General features: G+C 45.3%; 1 protein-coding gene and 1 non-coding gene across 4 annotated transcripts; both read right to left on the minus strand.

Annotated features, from left to right (window-relative positions):
* Positions 1–223: 223 nt before the first annotated feature.
* Positions 224–17261, minus strand: Ntaq1 (N-terminal glutamine amidase 1). Of its 3 annotated transcripts, XM_050145258.1 has the most exons (6): positions 17022–17260; positions 9476–9575; positions 7869–7919; positions 3885–4033; positions 2888–3012; positions 224–992 (listed from the first exon to the last, which is right to left on the minus strand). In XM_050145258.1, exons 1-6 carry the CDS (start codon positions 17108–17110, stop codon positions 883–885), a joined length of 624 nt encoding a protein of 207 aa, XP_050001215.1. In that variant the 5' UTR covers positions 17111–17260; the 3' UTR covers positions 224–882. The 3 variants fall into 3 exon arrangements, with proteins under 3 accessions (XP_050001215.1, XP_050001217.1, XP_050001216.1); XM_050145260.1 differs by lacking the exons at positions 224–992; positions 3885–4033 and having other exon boundaries at positions 9468–9575; positions 17022–17261; XM_050145259.1 differs by lacking the exons at positions 224–992; positions 2888–3012 and having other exon boundaries at positions 3886–4033; positions 9468–9575; positions 17022–17261.
* LOC126503614 (small nucleolar RNA SNORA11) lies at positions 12370–12495 on the minus strand. Its single transcript, XR_007592347.1, has one exon. It is a non-coding gene; the product is annotated as a small nucleolar RNA SNORA11 (small nucleolar RNA).
* Positions 17262–17994: the final 733 nt, after the last annotated feature.

A 17994-nucleotide genomic window follows, 5' to 3' on the forward strand; every position in this document is an offset into this window, starting at 1 on the left:
ACCCTCCCCCTAAAATAAGGAGGACAGTCACTGAAGATGCTCGACACATGCACACGTACACACACACACACACACACACACACACACACACGAAGAGTGACAGGAGTACCTCGGTGGTACAGTACTTGCCACACACACAAAGCACGCACTGAACTCATCACCAACACTGCTCAACTTCACCTCAGAAAAAAAAAGAAAGCCACAAAATCTTTAAAAACAAAACTAATTTTAAGTCAGTTTTATTTAAACTATGCATATAAATGGGCCAAATAACTCCCAGTCAAAATATCTGCAACTTTTTTAAACATCATAGTCCAAAAAGACTAATACTTATAGCTGATTCAGCTCACAATATCGTCCTTTCCGAGCAGCAGAGCTGTCTCTGGAACATTTTACAGGTACCTCTAATGGGCAACAGAGGTTCTCAGAGCCACAGGCCACAACTCTATGCTCAAGGAGTTTAGAGTCTAGCAGGACAGGAAGCAGAGAGAGCAAACAGGAGCTAGCTCCAAGTCCACAATTTTAGTTTAACAAAAGCAATTGCTGGCCTAGGTTACCGCACATCTAAACAAATAAGTCATGGAATATCTTAGCAACTATATGCCGTGTGTGGCATATCAATAGGAAAGCTTTTATTTTACTTGTTTATCTGTGTCTGAGGCTGGGGACTGACTAACTTAGGGTTGGAAACAGAACTCCAGGATAGCTTCCCACGCCAAAAAAAAAAAAAAGGGAGGGGGGAGAGCATTCATTTATATTTGCATTCATTAATGTTTTCACTCAAATTTACTATGAAAAATATACCTCCAAACTACATGTACCATGAAAAGACGGCTTACTCATAGCCCAGAATCCCTCCAGTCCCACACTCTAGCATCAGACTCAGCAGCTTTTACTGCTGAAGCGATGTACAAACTCAGGCAGCGTGTAGACAGCTCCCCATCCTACTTCAGGGTCCATGCTGATGAAGTCATTCAGGTTCATCTTGGAGTCTAGAAAAGAACAGGAAAGAAATATCTGCTGAAACAAAGCCCAGGTGAGCAGCAACAGAAGAGATGAGGAATCCATTTAAATGAGCAAGGGTTCAAGATCACTTCTGCAATGTTCGCGCCTCAAACACACAGCTCTCTTCAAGACAAGCACCACATAGCCTCAGGGATGCCCCACGGAGCAGATGGGACAGCAGTCTTTACAAACACAAAGGTTGTACAAGAAAAGAGCCCATGGTGGTGCACGCCTTTAATCCCAGCACTGGTGAGGCAGAGGCAGGCGGATCTCTGTGAGTTCGAGACCAGCCTGGTCTACAGAGCTAGTTCCAGGACAGGCTCCAAAGCCACAGAGAAACCCTGTCTCGAAAAACCAAAAAAANAAAAAAAAAAAAAAAAAAAAAAAAAAAAAGAGAGAGAGAGAAAGAATGAGAATTGTCACAGGTGAGGGGAAACAAAAAGGAAATACCAACTAAATGTTTACCCCTGAGTTAGATTCTGTACCAGAAATAAATGAATGAGAAGCCCTGAAAAAAATTAGCAGTATTATCATTGGGTTTTTTTGTTTGTTTGTTTTGGTTTTTCAAGACAGGGTTTCTCTGTAGCTTTGGAGCCTGTCCTGGAACTAGCTCTTGTAGACCAGGCTGGTCTTGCTCTCACAGAGATCCGCCTGCCTCTGCCTCCCCAGTGCTGGGATTAAAGGCTTGCACCACCACCACCCGGCTCTTGTTATTTTTATAAACAGGAACATTTTTCATCATTCTCTTCTTTCTCTTTTGGTGACTATGCTATGGCTACATGTTATAGTTAACATCAAGGAAGTGAGGAAATGGCTCAGCAACTAAGAGGCTCAGCAACTAAGAGCAGTGGTGGTGGTTCACAGCCATCTGTAACTCCAGATCCAGGAGATCCGAAGCCCTCTTCTCACTGGGCAGTAGACACACGGGGTATACTGACACACATGCAAGCAAAACTCCCATATACATTAAAAATTTGAAAATAAATACATCATTTAAAAAAATTTAGCCAAGTGGTGGTAGCAGACACTTTAATCCCAGCACTTGGGAGGCAGAGGCAGGTGGATCTCTGAGGTTGAGGCCAGTCTGGTCTACAGAGCTAGTTCCAGGACAGCCAGGGACACACACTCAGAAACCTTATTTTAGCAGTCTTTTTTTTTCTTCTTTCATTAGAAGCCTCTCACTGAGAGACTCAAAACTCAGTCAGACCCCTTTTTAAGTGTTCATCTACCCCCTTCAAATATGCTAACTACTTTTGCTTTCTTCCTCAAACAGCTAGTGATGCCCCTGCTGTTTCTGCAGAATCCTGCACAGTCTGTGGGTGCTTTCCTGTAGACTGTGTTAGCCACACGAAGGGATGATCTCACCCATAACTAGAATGTTGAGAATGACTTACAGTCATAGATAATGTTTCAAAAGCACATGACCGCTGAGCAACAGTCAAAGGGCATCCTCAACGGGACTGCTGCTCAGAAGCACAGAAAGAAAGAGCTGCAATAAAGCTCTCTTGAGGCAGGTTTAAGTACAAGATTACTAAAATGGCACTTCCCATGCCAGAAGGATGCACTGGGGATGGCTTTTACAGTCCATGACACCCCGCCATGGCAATGTGCTACTGATAGCGCTGTTCTGTGACACACAGACGTGATGCCAGAATCCCAGCAGATATAGCCAAGAACCGAACAGTGTGCTACATCATGGCTCTGTGCCCCAGCACTTATTCTCCCCCGGAGTGCTTCTGCCTTCCAGTCCTATTCTCTGTGCCTCGATTCCTGAATCCACTAATCCTCACCAGTCAGGGAGCTTATCCAAAAACTGACTAAGGGAAACGCTGATCTGAGCAGCCACCATGCAGAAGCCGCTGAAAGGACACCCTTGGCTCACCGCAGGTTTCAATGCAGGGGTACGCTGGAGGAGGCTCTCTCCAGTTCCCACTGGAATCTTTCATGTGAGACCGGTCAGAAGCAAAGTTCTTCAAGTAGGAATCAGCACGAACCACTCTAAATTTCCTGGAGATAAATCGATATACACTTATATATCAGGGAGTACTGTGGCTGGCGTTCTAACTCATTCCTACAATGGACTCTTTCTATGGCATGCACAAAACTGCTCAAGAGTTTCTGCACTGTTCCTAATGCATACACATGTACATGACCGATTACCTATTTAACCAGATGGAGGAGATGACTGAAACCCAAAGCTATGAAAGTATAAGAGTAAATCTATCCAGTTGTTTTTGTTTACTCAATTGCACAGGGGGCCAAAGGGACAGGATTTTGTTGTTGTTGTTGCCTTTTAATTTTCTTGAGTTTGACAACACAACATCAGCCATGCTCTGGCCACACTCCAGCAATCAAGATAAAAATCTGGCAGGGCAGAGGTGGCACACACCTTTAATCCCAACACTCAGAAGGCAGAGGCAGGCAGATCTTTGAGATCAAGGCCAGCCTGGTCTATGGTCATTACACTCACTTTTTAAACACATTTATTCGAGTATGTGTGCATGTGTGTGAGTGCACACGCGTGTGTGGTCAGAAATAACCTATAGACATCAATTCTCTCTTTCCACCATGTGGATCCAAGGGATAGAAGTCCAGTCCTCAGGCTTGGCTGGCCCTCATTGCACTAATGTTTGTAACACCATCTTTTATATAAAGCCTTTAGAGCCTTAAGATACTCTTAAACTCTTGTAGAGCAAGCACACCAATAATGCAGAAATAGGAGAACAGAGACAGAGAGGCGCGAGGAGAGGGGAGGAGGGGGGAAGACAGTGGGAGAGAGGAAAACACTGAGAAAAGGGGAGGGAGGGACAGAGATGACTTCTGCATGATCACCAAGTCTTACTTCAGAAAGTCAGTAACTTTGCACTGAATTTCCTCACCTCCTAAACTGTGGATGAATGTCATCATCAGACTTAAGGGCATCTTCTACGTAAATGTCAAAGGGGCAGGGAAATGGCAAAATAGTGTCGAGATCATAAATGAAGCTCTGTCCTTCACTGGACACGTGAAGCAGGATGACATGGTAGTCCTAGGAACAATAATCACTGAGGTTAACCCAGTTGGTGCAGGACAGTCAGTTCCAGCACTGCAGGACCAGGGCACAAGCATTAGCAGGAAAGCAGCTATCGGACTAATATCACCCTCCTTGTAATAGCCAAACAAAATAATAAAAGACAAAACCACCCAAACAGAAAAATGTCCAGTGACTGGAAGATGGCTAACAGTGAAAGCGTTTGACCCACTGTTATGTGGGTCATGTTCTATATAGCCCATGTTCTATAACTGAACAGAAAAATTGATTCTGCAACACAGATGTATTTTGTATTATATTTTAAAGTTTGGTTACGTAAAGACACGCATATGCACTTGAAAGTATATATGCATTCATTTCATACATATAAATTCAGAAGTCTACATAGATCTTCTTCCTCACTTTGGATCGTTAATGCTCCACACAAAAAAAGTGTTAAAGCCAACAGCATGGTCTCCTAAGGGCAGTGAAAGTGACTGTCCCCCCAAACTGCCAACAGAGGAGGTCTTCCTAAGGGTAGCCTGAAGAGGACACTAATTTCCAGTTTTTACTACTTTTCTAATTAAAAGAAAAAAAAATTAAGGGAGCTGGAGAGATGGTTCAGTGGTTAAGAGCACTGGTTGCTCTTCCAGAGGACCCAGGTTCAATTCCCAGCACCCATGTGGCAGCTCACAACTGCCTGTAACTCCAGTTTCAGGCTATCCTACACCTTCACACTTATATATGCAGGCAAACCATGAAAGCATATAAATAAAAATAAATTATTAAAGAAAAAACTAAAAAAAAAAACCCACCAAGCTCTCATCTGCAGCCATTAAAGGAGAAGAATAAAGACAGCTCCCACAGCCCTGCTCAGTTACAGAATGGGTGCTACTTTTGCCTCCTGCTCTCACTCCCAGACACAAGGCACCAGCACCAGCTGATGGCTAGGACCACCATAGGATTCTCAAGGGGCAGGTATGCAGGCTGGCGCTTCAAACCCAGGAAAAATGCTCTCATGGAGAAAGTACACCCAAACCATTTTCAGTCTAAAATTACGCTACCAGCACCTGACGTTCTTTTTTTTTTTTAATATTTATTTATTATGCATACAATATTCTGTCTGTGTATATGCCTGAAGGCCAGAAGAGGGCACCAGATCTCTTTACAGATGGTTGTGAGCCACCATATGGTTGCTGGGAATTGAACTCAGGACCTTTGGAAGAGCAGGCAATGCCTTTAACCACTAAGCCATCTCTCCAGCCCAGGCACCTGACGTTCTTACAGCACTCCATAGTTTACACAGCATGCTAGCGCTGCTTTGACCTGAGACGGGAAAGTTAGTCGACACTAGACACATGTATGCTGAATGCTCCCTTCAGCTCCCACTGCAATTAAAGAAAGCAGAGATGGAATCCACCAAGTGCACTCTCCCTCCAGATGAGCTAGGATAGGAGCTGCTGCCCCTCTAACAGCCTACTTCCTCCCCGGTCTGATGACCTTACTTCCCCTCCACAACTACCCTGGTTTTCAGTCACATTTACCTAGGAATTAGTTAAGAATACTAAATCTTGAGCCATGGAGGGCTCAGTAGGAAATTTAGTCACGAAAGTCTGACAGCTCAAGTTCCATTCCTGGAACCCATGTAAAAAGTCTATGGATGTGGCGCTGAACACCTGTAATCCAGCACTCCTACAGCGAGGCGGGAGGTGGAAGCAGCCTGGAAGCTCACAGGCCGGCCAGCTAGAGTCTGCAGTACAGCAGCAGAAACAGAGACTCGCCTCAGCAAAGCAGGGGAGAGCCAACGTGTCAAAGTGGTGTTCTCACCTCTGCATACACCTCTGCACATACATGCAATAAACAAATAATAAGTTAAGTACTAAAAAAGAGGATACTAAATCTTGATCCCTTCTCCAGATAAACTAACACGCACTTATACTTTTAACTGGTCTCCAGATAAATCAAACGTGCACCTAGGTTATATGTAAAAAGCTCCTAGTGCAGAATAGATACAAGACTGGGAAATCACAAATTTTCCTCCTACACTGGACATTTATAAACATTACTATAAGTCAGACATGATGGTCTATGCCTTTAATCCCAGCACTTGGGAGTTAGGACAGGAAAAATGGAAGATTCAGGTCAGCCAAGACTGTTACGTAGCAGGCTTTCTCTGGGCCACCAACCCGGTCCCAAATTAAGACATGGAGACAGCTGGGCGGTGGTGGCGCACATCTTTAATCCCAGCACTTGGGAGGCAGAGGCAAGCAGATCTCTGAGTTCGATGCCAGCCTGGTCTACAGAGCAAGTTCCAGGACAGACTCCAAAGCTACAGAGAAACCCTGTCTCTAAAAACCAAAAGAAAAAAGGAAAAAAGGAAAAGAAAAAAGGCATGGAGATTTAATATTAGTTACGAATGCTCGATCTTAGCTTAGCTCGTTTCTTGCTAGTTCTTATAACTTAATTTAACCTGTTTCTCTTAATTTATATCTTGCTTTGGGGCTTTTACCTTTCTTTCCTTCCATATGTCCTCCTTCCACTGCTTCCTCCATGTCTGGCTAGCTGGCCCCGGGCATCTTCTCCCTTTCTTTCTCCCTTGTTCTCTTCTCTGTCTCCTTTCTCTGGAACCTAGATTCCTCCTACTTATGCTCCCTGCCCACCAGCCCCACCTATCCCTCTGCTGCCTAGCTACTGGCCGTTCAACTTTTTATTAGGCCAGTCAGGTGCCTTAGGCAGACAAGATAAAAGAGAAACACATCATTACATAGTTAAGCAAATGCAATACATCTTTGCCTAGCTAAAGCAAAATTCCACAACCCAAGACTCCACAGAAAAGAGATTGCCTCAGATTCCCTGTGTAACTTTGTACTAGTCAACACCCCCAGCTCCATAACCACACCTGACAGAAACAAGGAAGTGAGGAAATGTTTATTTTGGTTCACGGTTTCAGAGACTATGACGGGTCTTCTTCTGTCCCACCAGCCAGCTCCCAAGTAATGACATGGAGATTTATTGCTTATGAAAACTCAACCTATATGGCTCGTATCCGAGTCATGGCACCAAAAAAAAAAAAAAAAAAAAAAGAAAGAAAACACAACCTATAGCTTAGGCTTGTTCCTAACTAACTCTTTTAACTTAACCCACTTAAATTAACCTACGTTCTATCACATGATGTTACCTCTCTTCCATCTTGTACCTCCTGTTTCCTCTGTCTCCTGGCTTCTCTCTTTATGCCTGGATTCCTCCACATCTTCCTTTCTCTCCCCGAAAATCCCACCTATACATCCTGCCTAGTTACTGGCTGTTCAGCTTTTTATTACACCAATCATAGCAATACATCTTCACACGGTGTACAGATATCCCACAAGAAACCACAGTCCACCAACTCTAGGGGGAAGGCATGATGGGAGTGATTGTCCATGGCAGCAGAATATGAGACAACTGTTCCCCAGGTGATGACAGGCTGGGAGGCAGAGAATAAGAGAACAGGTACCATGAGCAGGTACAACCTTCAAGGCCATTCCCAGTGACACACTTCTACTAACTAGGCCTCAGGTCTCAGACATTCCATAATCTCACAGAACAGCATCACCAGCTGGGGACCAGGAATTCAGGCACACAAGCCTATAAGGGACATTTCATACACAAACAGATCCCAAAACAAAAGGTGGAAAAATATATGCCCACAGTGTTTCTACCACAGACAGAATAATATCCATTCTCAAAAGATCCTTTTATTAATAACTGTTATAGCCTATCTCTAGTGTGCCTTCAATTCTGCTTTACCACAGCATACTGTCACCCAGAAGCCACAAGGAACAATGCATCAGAGGTTCGTAGGTGGCCATCTTACCCAGATTACAGGTCCATTCCCAGGTCTTGCCTGCTGTTTCCAAATAGGTACCTACAAAATATAGGACACGCAAGGGTTTCATTCAAAGTCTTCTTAGCTGGGCGGCAGTGGCAGGTGTCTTTAATTCCAGCACTTGGGAGGCAGAGACAGGAGGATCTCTGTGAGTTTGAGGTCAGTCTGGTCTGCAGAGCGAGTTCCAGGACAGGTTCCCAAGCTACAGAGAAATCCTGTCTTGAAACATAAACAACAACAACAAAAAAATCCTTCTAGATTCTCTACACCAATACATTGGTGAATAATAAACTATTCCTAAATGAGCTGTGGAGATGATACAGCGGTTTATAGCACTTGCTGCTCTTGCAGGAGACCAAGGATTTGCTCCTAGCAGCTAACAAACATCTGTAACTCCAGGGCCAAGGGATCCAACCAGTTCTGGCCTCTGCAGGCACAGTGCACACAAGGTACACAGACATGTATGAAGGCAAAACACCTGTACACACGAAAGAAAGAAAGGAAGGAAGGAAGGAAGGAAGGAAGGAAGGAAGGAAGGAAGGAAGGAAGGAAGGAATCAGCCAAGCATAGTTAGTCACACACACCTTTAATCCCAACACTCAAAAGCAGAGGTAGGTGGCTCTCTGTGAGTTTGAAGCCAGTCAGGGCTACATAGTGAGACCCTATCTCTCAGGATAAATAAATAAGTTAACTAAATTCAATTCTAAAATAAAAATGTTTATGTTTCTAAGCAATCAACATCAAGGTGGAAGAATAAAATCTAAGTCCTAAGTGCTAGTGAGAGCTCACAAGAACTTCAGTTATTACACAGTGTTCTCCAGACAGCAGAGAGGCCTGGATTAGGAAGCAGAAGGCCAGCAGGGTCAAGGCCTGCCTTCTCTCTCAGTTATTCATGAGACCTCTCTGCATCTTTCCTTCCTCACTGATTAAGTGGAGAAAGTTAGCAGGTCATGGAGGTACATGCCTGAAAGCCCAGCCTTAAGCTACATGAGTGTGAGGCTAGTGGGCTGAGGTACATACATGAGACCTGTCTCCAAAACACAAGTAAAGTCAATAAAATAAATAAATAAAGTTGTCTACACCTTGCCTATTTCACAGAACTATTAGCTCCAAACGAGACAACAAAAGTATAAAACAAAGGGCTACTTCTAATGCTCCATGGAAGTTCACTCCAGCTCTCGTCAAACTTCAGAGAAAAATCTTTCCTTCAAATCTATTAGATGGCTCTAATTATACAAAAAGCTCTAAGCCAGAGTGGAGCACGCCTACAATACCAGGATTCGGAGGTCACCACGAGTTTGTGGTCAGTCTAGTCTACACTAGACTTCCAGGTCATCCAAGGGCTACAGTATGAGACACTGTCTCAAAAAGAAAGGAAGGAAGGAAATGCAGTCTGTATAAACATGCCATCACATACTTCATCACCCTCAAAAAAGGGACTAAATTCCTCTAAATCAAATCTAATGAAGAAAGAAAAAGAACTTTGGAAGGCTGCTATTACAAAGCATGTTTTAGAACAGTAGAGCTTCCTTCCATACTGCACTTAGCTTCTGAGGTCTAAAGCTCATTTCCACTGTCATCACTTACCAACTTACCATCTTCCTCTCATTTGATATGAAGACAGCGGAACACTCTTCTAAGGGGTACTGGTCGTGGGTTTTGATGTATTCACAGAGTTTCCAAATGTTTTCCTCACTGAAAAAGAAAACAAAACAAACAATTGCTTAAACTATATAATTACAAGTGAACACGCCATGTCTTTTGAATGTAAACAAAAGAATGATGAGGATATAATTGTGAAGGACCTTAACCACCTCATCTGACTTCTGGCTAACAATGATTCTCCTCTAAAGCACAGTCAATAAGCTGCTAGCCGACCTGTACTGTGCACAGGTCCAGACAGAGGGACCACATCACACCCACCACTGAAGAAGCTGCTAGTCAACCTATAACATGTACACATGTCCAGAGAGACGGACCATACTCACCAGTGAAGATGTTAGCCAAACTGTACTGTGGCCAGCAAAACACTATGCCAGGACTCCAGAAGCTGAGAAACCACTAGAATCTAACTCAACCACTAAGAAGAAAAGCAGCTTTGTATAGTGATATTTTATTTATGTTTTAATAAATAAAACCTGCCTAAAGAACAGAAGGTAAAACTAAGTCACTAGAGGCCAGGCAGTGGTGTCACACACCTTTGATCCCAAAATTTGGGAGACAGAGGCAGGTGGATCTCTGTGAGTTCAAGGCCACCATGGCTACACAAAATCAATGCAGAAACAGATCCAGGTGGTGGTGGCTCATAAGGGATATAAAACAGGAGACAGAGGCTCACCCAGCCTTGGTAGAGGTAAGACTTCTCTAGCGGTTTGGCTGTTTCGCTTTTCTGATCTTCAGCTTAAATCCTGCCTGTCTCTGGGCTTTTATTATTCGTGTATAGCTTTGTACTCTCTGGCTTCTCTAAGCAGCCACGTGTTTCTTCTGTAAAATGTACATTCTCACACCTCACCGTAACCCTCCACAAATCCCAATTAACATTATTTCCCCATCTGTCTGAGAATGTGACAGGATTTTTTTTATTTGTTTTGTTTTTTTGAGACAGGGTTTCTCTGTGTAACCAATGTAGTTATCCTGGAACTCTCTCTGTAAAATAGGCTGGCCTTGAACTCAGAGATTCTCCTGCCTCTGCATCTCAAGTGCTGGGATTAAAGGCATGTGCCACCACCACCAGGCCCATGACAGAATTTTTTAAAATTAAATTTGAGATAGAATTTAGTCCCTTAATTGTAGTTCACAAACTATATGACTGCATGTTTATACAGACTGCATTCCCTTCCTTCCTTTCTTTTTGAGACAGCGTCTCATGGTGTAGACCTTGGCTGACCTAACTCACTGTGTAGACCAGACTGGCTAGAAACTTACAGTGACCTTTTGAGTTCTTGGGACTATAGGCACGCTTCATGTCTGGTTTAGAACCTTTTTAATTGTATAATTAGAGATAGGCACATACACATACGTACACACATATATACGTACACACATACATATGTACACACATACATACGTACACACATACATTCGTACGCAAATGTTTCTAAGCAGTCAACATCAAGGCAAAGGAACGAAATCCAAACGCTAAGTGCAGGCATCCGCCACAGTTCACAATAACCTAAGATAGTGCACAGTGTTCTCCAGACAGCAGAGAAGCCTGGATCAGGAAGCAGAAGGCCAGCAGGGTCAAGTCCCGCCTTCTCTCTCAGTTATTCATGAGACCTCTCTGCTTCTTTCCTTCCTCACTGATTAAGTGGAAAGTTAGCAGGTCATGGCGGTACAGGCCTGCAATTCCAGTTTGGGGTAGGAGCTCCAAAACTCCCTTCAGCCAGAAAGATGGTGCTCCAGTACTTGGGAGGCAGATCTCTGTAAGTTCAAAGTCAGGCTGAGTCACATAGTAAGACCATTTCAAAAATAAATAGGGCTGGAGAATGGTTCGATGGTTAAGAGCGCCTACAGCTCTTCCAGAGGGCCCTCCTTTGATTCTCAGCACCCACAATGCAGCTCACAACTTCCTGTAACTCCAGCTCCAGAGGGATCTGACACTCACATGCACATATTAATAAACACATAAATATAAAAGACTAAAGATAAACCTAAAACATTTCAACTTAAAAAGAAAGAAAGAGTTCTTTTAGGAACTGGAATTCATCTCCCTACACTGTCCCAGACAAAGTTCTTCCTATCTGACACAGCAGTCAGAACCTGTGAGCACCGGCCAGACTATCAACCTGAGCAGCACCTGAGCCTCCTTCTGGATCCCAGGCAAGAACAGACACTCCTGTGCTGTCTCCACAGCTCAGTCTCTGGGTTCCTGTCTCTGTGTGATGAATTACATCACCTCTGCTCAAAATGAGTCTCCGATGCTCTGCTCATAGCTCATTCAGTCTGTCAGGACATTTCTAGTCAGCCACATCTCTCTACCTGAAAATGAAGCAAGACAGAAAGAGCACGCAAGAAATTTATGAAATTAAACTAAAAGTATTACAGAAATACATTTAGAGTGTGTGTGTGCGTGTGCGTGTGTGGAGAGAGAGAGAGAGACTGAGACTTTTGCATGGCACAGTGCATGTGTAGAAATCAGAAGACAACTTTTCAGGAATCAGTTCTCTCTTCCATCTTGTGGATCCCAGGGATTGAACTCAGGTCCCCAAGCTTGTTGGCAGGTACCTTTAGCTCCCCACAAACACCACTGTAAAAAAGGTTCAGGGATGGCAAGATAGCTCAAGAGGTAAAGGCCAAGCCTGGGGATCCATGTAGTGAAAGAGAACTCAGGTTCGGGCTCTATTCCTGAGACCACCCATGGACTCCTCACACATGAACTGACTATGCTCTAGACAGTGGCCTCCCCAGGTAAATCCTGGAGCATTTTCTCTAATGCTGCGTCCTGTCCCACTGGTTTTGCCTGGAAGCCACATGAATGAATAGGGGAAATGCATGTAGGGGATCTGCTCAGAGAGGACACAGTGCTGTGCCCCTCATCACAATGGCCCCAGATTCTTCTTGGGTGTGTTGTAAACAGAGAAGCCATTCTCCGGGCCCCCTGCTCTTAGCACACCCCACTAAATGTCCATCCAGGTTCTGAGAAGACCCATGTTGGTCTGGTCTACAGGAATTTTGAACTTAGCCCCAGGCATCTTCAAGAGCACAGGAGACATAAAGCACAGCCAAGTGCTTAGATGATGAATTAAAGCCTATGATGGGAAGAGCCTCAAGATGCACAGCAGAGGTACAGGTCAGCAGTTCTCCCGGCCCTGTCTCCATCTTACAGGTGGGTCTGGAGTTATGCAGCGCTCATGAGTCCACAAGCACCATTAGTAGGCACCATACATGATATGGCTTGAATATACACTGTCCATTATTTTTCAAATTTCTGTGAATGTTATATAGGGTAAAAATAATAATAAAACTAAAAGTTTCTTCTTTTGAGATAGGGTCTCACTATGCAGCTCTGACTGGCTTGGAAATATGATATTCAGGCTAGCCTCAAACTCATGAATATCCTCCTGCCTCTGCCTCCTCCTGGGTGTTAGGATTAAAAGCCACTAAACCCAGCCATCGATTATTTTTCAGTAATACAACTTAACACTAAGTTAAGGGATATCATGAAATTTCTGTTGTTTGATATCTGAAACAGGGTCTGCCCTGGAACTTGCTATGAAACCTAGGCCAGACTCAAACTTGAGGTATCCTCCTGGCCTATCTATTTTATGTGTAGGGGTGTCATGCCTGCATGTATGTCCGTGCACCACATGTGTGCAGTGCCTGAGGAGGTCAGAAGAGGGCATCAGAGCTCCTGCAACTGGTACTATGGACAGTGTGAGCCACCATGCGGCTGCAGGGAATCAAACTGCAGTCTTCTGGACAGGCAGTGTTCTTAACTGCTTAGTCTTCTCTCTCGCCCCGCCCTTGCACAGAACTTTTGATGTTCGAGTAAGGTAGGAGTGAGGTCCTTATATTTGGAAGTCCTGGGAGCCACAGCAGGAATAGAACGTGCTCTGTATGTTACAGATCCTGGCATCTACTTAACTGTTAAGTGGGAAAATAAGACAGGTGGGTGTGATAATCAGCTGATCTTATCCACAGCAAAAAAGGCTAACAAAGCAACAGAAGGGCCCAGACTGTCACAGCCATTACCCATGAGCTGAATTCAGAGGAGCAGACCCAGGAGAGCAGCCCTAGCCCCCAGCAACACAAGTGGATTTGAAATGCTGGGGGTGGAAAGCATCTCACCGGGTGCAAGACAAGCTCAGGACCCTAGGTTGTTCAGTACTTAGCACTGGGGTGGGGTGGGAGAGCCTGCAAAACCACACAGTCCCCCACAAATCCTAGTTTACCGTCAGCATCACTGAGTGGGTCTGGAAGATAAGTAACGCCTACCAGAACACAACAGAGGCAGCACTTATTTCAAGTCAAAAGACCCGGAGAAACAAATGCCGTCGGGTGTGCCTATTGACATGCCAATCACAGTAGGACAAGCAATATCTAGAGATATGTTCAGTTGTCACATCTTGGGGAGGGTACAGGGAGCTGGTAATAACATCTATCTGATACAGGCCAGGAAGTGCGATCACACACCCTTAAAACTAATGGAACAAAGGTTTGATACTCAAAATGCCAACAGAGCCAAGACTGATAACCCTGCAATAGGGCAGAGAAGATAGGTTCAAAATGAGGTTGGAAAAACACAGGCCTTGGACAAATAAACCAGATAGTCGGTGATATGCAGATGGACTTTGTTATCGCTAAGAATATTCCACAAAATAGGATCAGCAAGCCTGGCATGGTAGCACAGGCCTTTAATCCCAGCACTCAAGAGGTGGGGGTGGGCACATTTCTGTGACTTGGAGGCCAGCCTGGTTTACATAGCAAGTTTTAGGCAGATAGTGAGATCCTGTCTTAAAAAAAAAAAAAAAAAGAAATCACACATTCAGTACAAGGATGGATATGCAAGCAAAATACCCATACACGTTAAAAAAAATAAATAAAAGAAAGTAAAGGGGGATGGAAAGATGGTTCAGAGGTTAAGAGCACTGGCTGCTCTTCCAGAGGTCCTGAGTTCAATTCCCAGCAAACACATGGTGGTTCACAACCATCTGTAATGAGATCTGATGCCCTCTTCTGGTGTGCAGGTACAGCTGTATACATAATCAATAAATAAATCTTTAAAAAAAAAAGAAAGTAAAGATCAACAAAGCAGCTTTACACTCTTCCACTGTGCCACCTGTAAGTCCAAACTCTCTGGGGTAGTACCCTAAGATGGGCAGGTTTTACAAGCTCTCAGATGATTCTCAACATATTCCAATTTAGAATACTTTTGAGCAGTAGGAAACCACCAAAGGATAAAGATGCATGGATGGAAGAGTGTTACTTTTTCCGTTGTTATGGCAACATTTTTGTTTGCTTGTTTGTTTCTCTGTGTAGCCCTGGTTATTCTGGAACTAGTTCTGTAGAACAGGCTGGCCTGGAACTCAAGAGATTTGTCTGCCTCCGAGGGCTGGGATTAAAAGCGTGTGCCACCACTGCTCAGCTAGCATCATCTTAGGGAAAAATAGGTCTCGGTCTGACAGTGGGGAAAGCGTGAAGCAGCTGGTCACATTGCTGCATCCCAAGTCTGGGAAGCATAAACAGTGGTGCCCGGCTCTGCTTCTCCTTTTTATTCAGACTGGGACATCATCAGTCCTGCCTGATAGAATGTTGCTGCCCACATTTTGGGTGGATCTTCCATCTCAACACAGCCAAGAAACTCCCTCACAGACATGCCCGCAGGTTTGTCTTGTGGGGGATTCAAGACCCTGTCAAATCGACAGTGTTAATCATCACAGGGAAGTAGGTAAACAGACCTCCTAGAAAGCAACTGGAATAGTCCCCAGGATGGCAGAGGAAGGACTGCTGAAGCTGAAGGAGTCAAAAGGAGATCAGTTACTTCATCGCTCTTCCACCAGACACTGCATTCTTTATGGCTCCTGGAAATACTCACCACAGGCATCCTTCCCTGGGCTTCTGTGCTCGCTGTGCTCCCTGCCTGACACGATCTTCTTCTAATGTTTACAAAGCTCCCATCCCCTTTCCTCGGATCTCTGTTCGGTATCACCTTACCAACAATGTCTTCCTTAAATATCCTAATACGAAGTAGTATTGATCACCACCTTTTCTCTCATCCTGCTGTTCTTATAGCCCTTATCAGGGAGGCAGAGGCCAGAAGGACCCCTGTGAGTTTGAGGCCAGCCTGGTCTACCAGAGCTAGTTCCAGGACGACTAAGCCCGTGACACGGAGAGACCCTGTCTCGAAAACAAACAAACAGAATACTGAAATCCTGCCAGGAAACTTACCCACTTATTCACTGCTATATCCTCGGTGCAGAGAATCACCCAACGTATGTCTCACATCCCTAAGAAATAGTTACTGACTAAATGAAAGAAACAGAGCCGACGCTCTGGACAAAAGCCAGCAGGACTTGGGAACCAGGTGGGGCAGATATACAACACAACAGCTCTCAGGACTCGAGCCATCACACAAACTCCAGATTTCATTCCACCACTCAGTTGTGTGGCATGGGACAAACCAGTCATTCTACAGCTCAGCCTGTGTACTGGCGTAACCCCTCTCCAAGGCAACTGTCTTCCAGCAGGTCTCAAACTGCAGGTCACAACCCCAAGGGTCGCCGCACCAGATATCTTGCATTATCAGATATTTGCACCACGATTCATAACTAGCAAAACTATTAGTTAGGAAGTAGCAACGAAATCATTTTATGGTTGAGGGTCACCACACCATGAGGAACTGTAGTAAAGGGTCGCAGCATGAGGAAGGTTGAGAACCCCTGCAAGCACTTGGACTTGGGCTACTTGTAGTCACAGCTGAATACACGTAAGTTCTTAGTATCATTGGTTGAGTGACCAGGTGAAGGGGGGGGGGGAGAAGGAGATTTAGATGACCCTGAGGTTGCTCTAGGGTTGGGGAAGAAGTTCCTACACAAGGAAAGGAAGATGAGGTGAACAGTGTTTGAGCTGCAGAGGCGGCCTAGGATACTAGCCTCACAATCTGAGGCCTTGAGTAAAACAGCCATACCATGCCTTCCATGCCTCGGAGTTCTTCTCCAAAGCTGCGATCACAACCTGCCTCTTGGGGAGTCTGTGGACTTCAACTGAGTTTATTTACACGAAGCACCCAAGACAATGTTTGGCATACGGCAAGGACAGTGCAAATGCAACCGTTATCATCTCGCAAGTACAGTGATCAGGACAGTGGTACTGTTGCCTGGCTGGATTTCCCGCTACCTCAAACTGTGTCTTCATTTGTCTTTTAAATTAAAAACAACCTATACCTCATTCTGAAGCCACACGGACTTCTGCGGTTACCCAGGGTCAACAGCCTAACTCCCCTTTATTTGTCCCAGGCACCAAGACGCACAGACAGCCGTCACCTCTTCAGTTCCACCCACTGCCCATGCTCAGCTAAGGAGATCAGGGGTGCGTTCCCAAATGCCAAACCCCGGCAGCGGCAGCGTAGGCCCGCCCGGCGCTCGAGAGGGCCGGGAGGGAGGAAGCTTTTGGTGGCGGCACCGCGCCCGCGCTCTCTCTCACCAATAGCAGCTGCTATAGACACACGCGTCCCGCGTAGGACAGGCCGACTGGTACTGCGGGGCCGTGGCGGTGGGGCCGTCCCCCTCCATGGCCCGAAGCTGTGGCTTACACAAAAAGCACACAACCCGCTGGCAGCAGTTGCTGCCAGGTCGCCGGGCGGAAAGGACAGAACCAGGACCGCCAAGAGCGCCTTCCGGATGAAGAAGCCTAGAACCGGGTGGGCAGGACCTGGTAGGCGGGATCCAGTGCAGCGTGAGGGCGGAGCCCGGAATGTAGAAAACTGCGTGGTTCCGGTGGGCGGGACTTCGGGAGTGGGTGGAGCCCTGGCTGGGGGTGGGATGGAGTTGGAGGAGCGGGTGCAGGGGGCACGAATCCTAGGGTTCCAAGGTCTGTGTAGTTCTCGCCAGCCCTTACAGGTGGAGCCTGTGGCACAGTGGGCTCCACTGTGAGGGTTTCCCCCGCCCAGGCCAAGCTGGGGTTCGTGCGCTTAGTCGCCATCAGGTGGGGACTGCTTGGTGTTGAAGTGTTGAATGAGCTTACTGACACCCCTTCAACCCCAGCTGAGGTTGCCAGCTGTGTTGGGTTCCTGCGTGTCGGTGGAAAGAAGTAACACACTCTAGGATGAACTAGGGAGTCAGCCTCTGGCGAACTGACGGCCTGTAGCTTACTCAAGGGCTTCTTTATTATTGCACCTTTTAGCAAGTCAGTTTCCGCATACCAAAACCTCTTATCTGAAGCTCCCAAAGTCCTCCGTAACCAAGTTTTGCATAGCCTTTGAACCTTTAGAAAGCTCTCAGGTAAGATTTATGGACTTCACACCTGAAGGTGAAGGACCCAGAGAAACCAGAACCTAGAAAGAAAAAAAACCTAATCCAAGGATTGCACCGAAATCTCACCATATTGTTACTTAATTTCTTTTTAATTTTAGATGTTTATAATGTATCTATATATAGAAAGAGAGACTGATCTAGTA

Source organism: Alexandromys fortis, unplaced genomic scaffold (assembly GCF_014885135.2).
Source record: "Alexandromys fortis isolate MF-2015 unplaced genomic scaffold, M_Fortis_MF-2015_v1.1 scaffold_2_1_26212458, whole genome shotgun sequence".
NCBI lineage: Eukaryota > Metazoa > Chordata > Mammalia > Rodentia > Cricetidae > Alexandromys > Alexandromys fortis.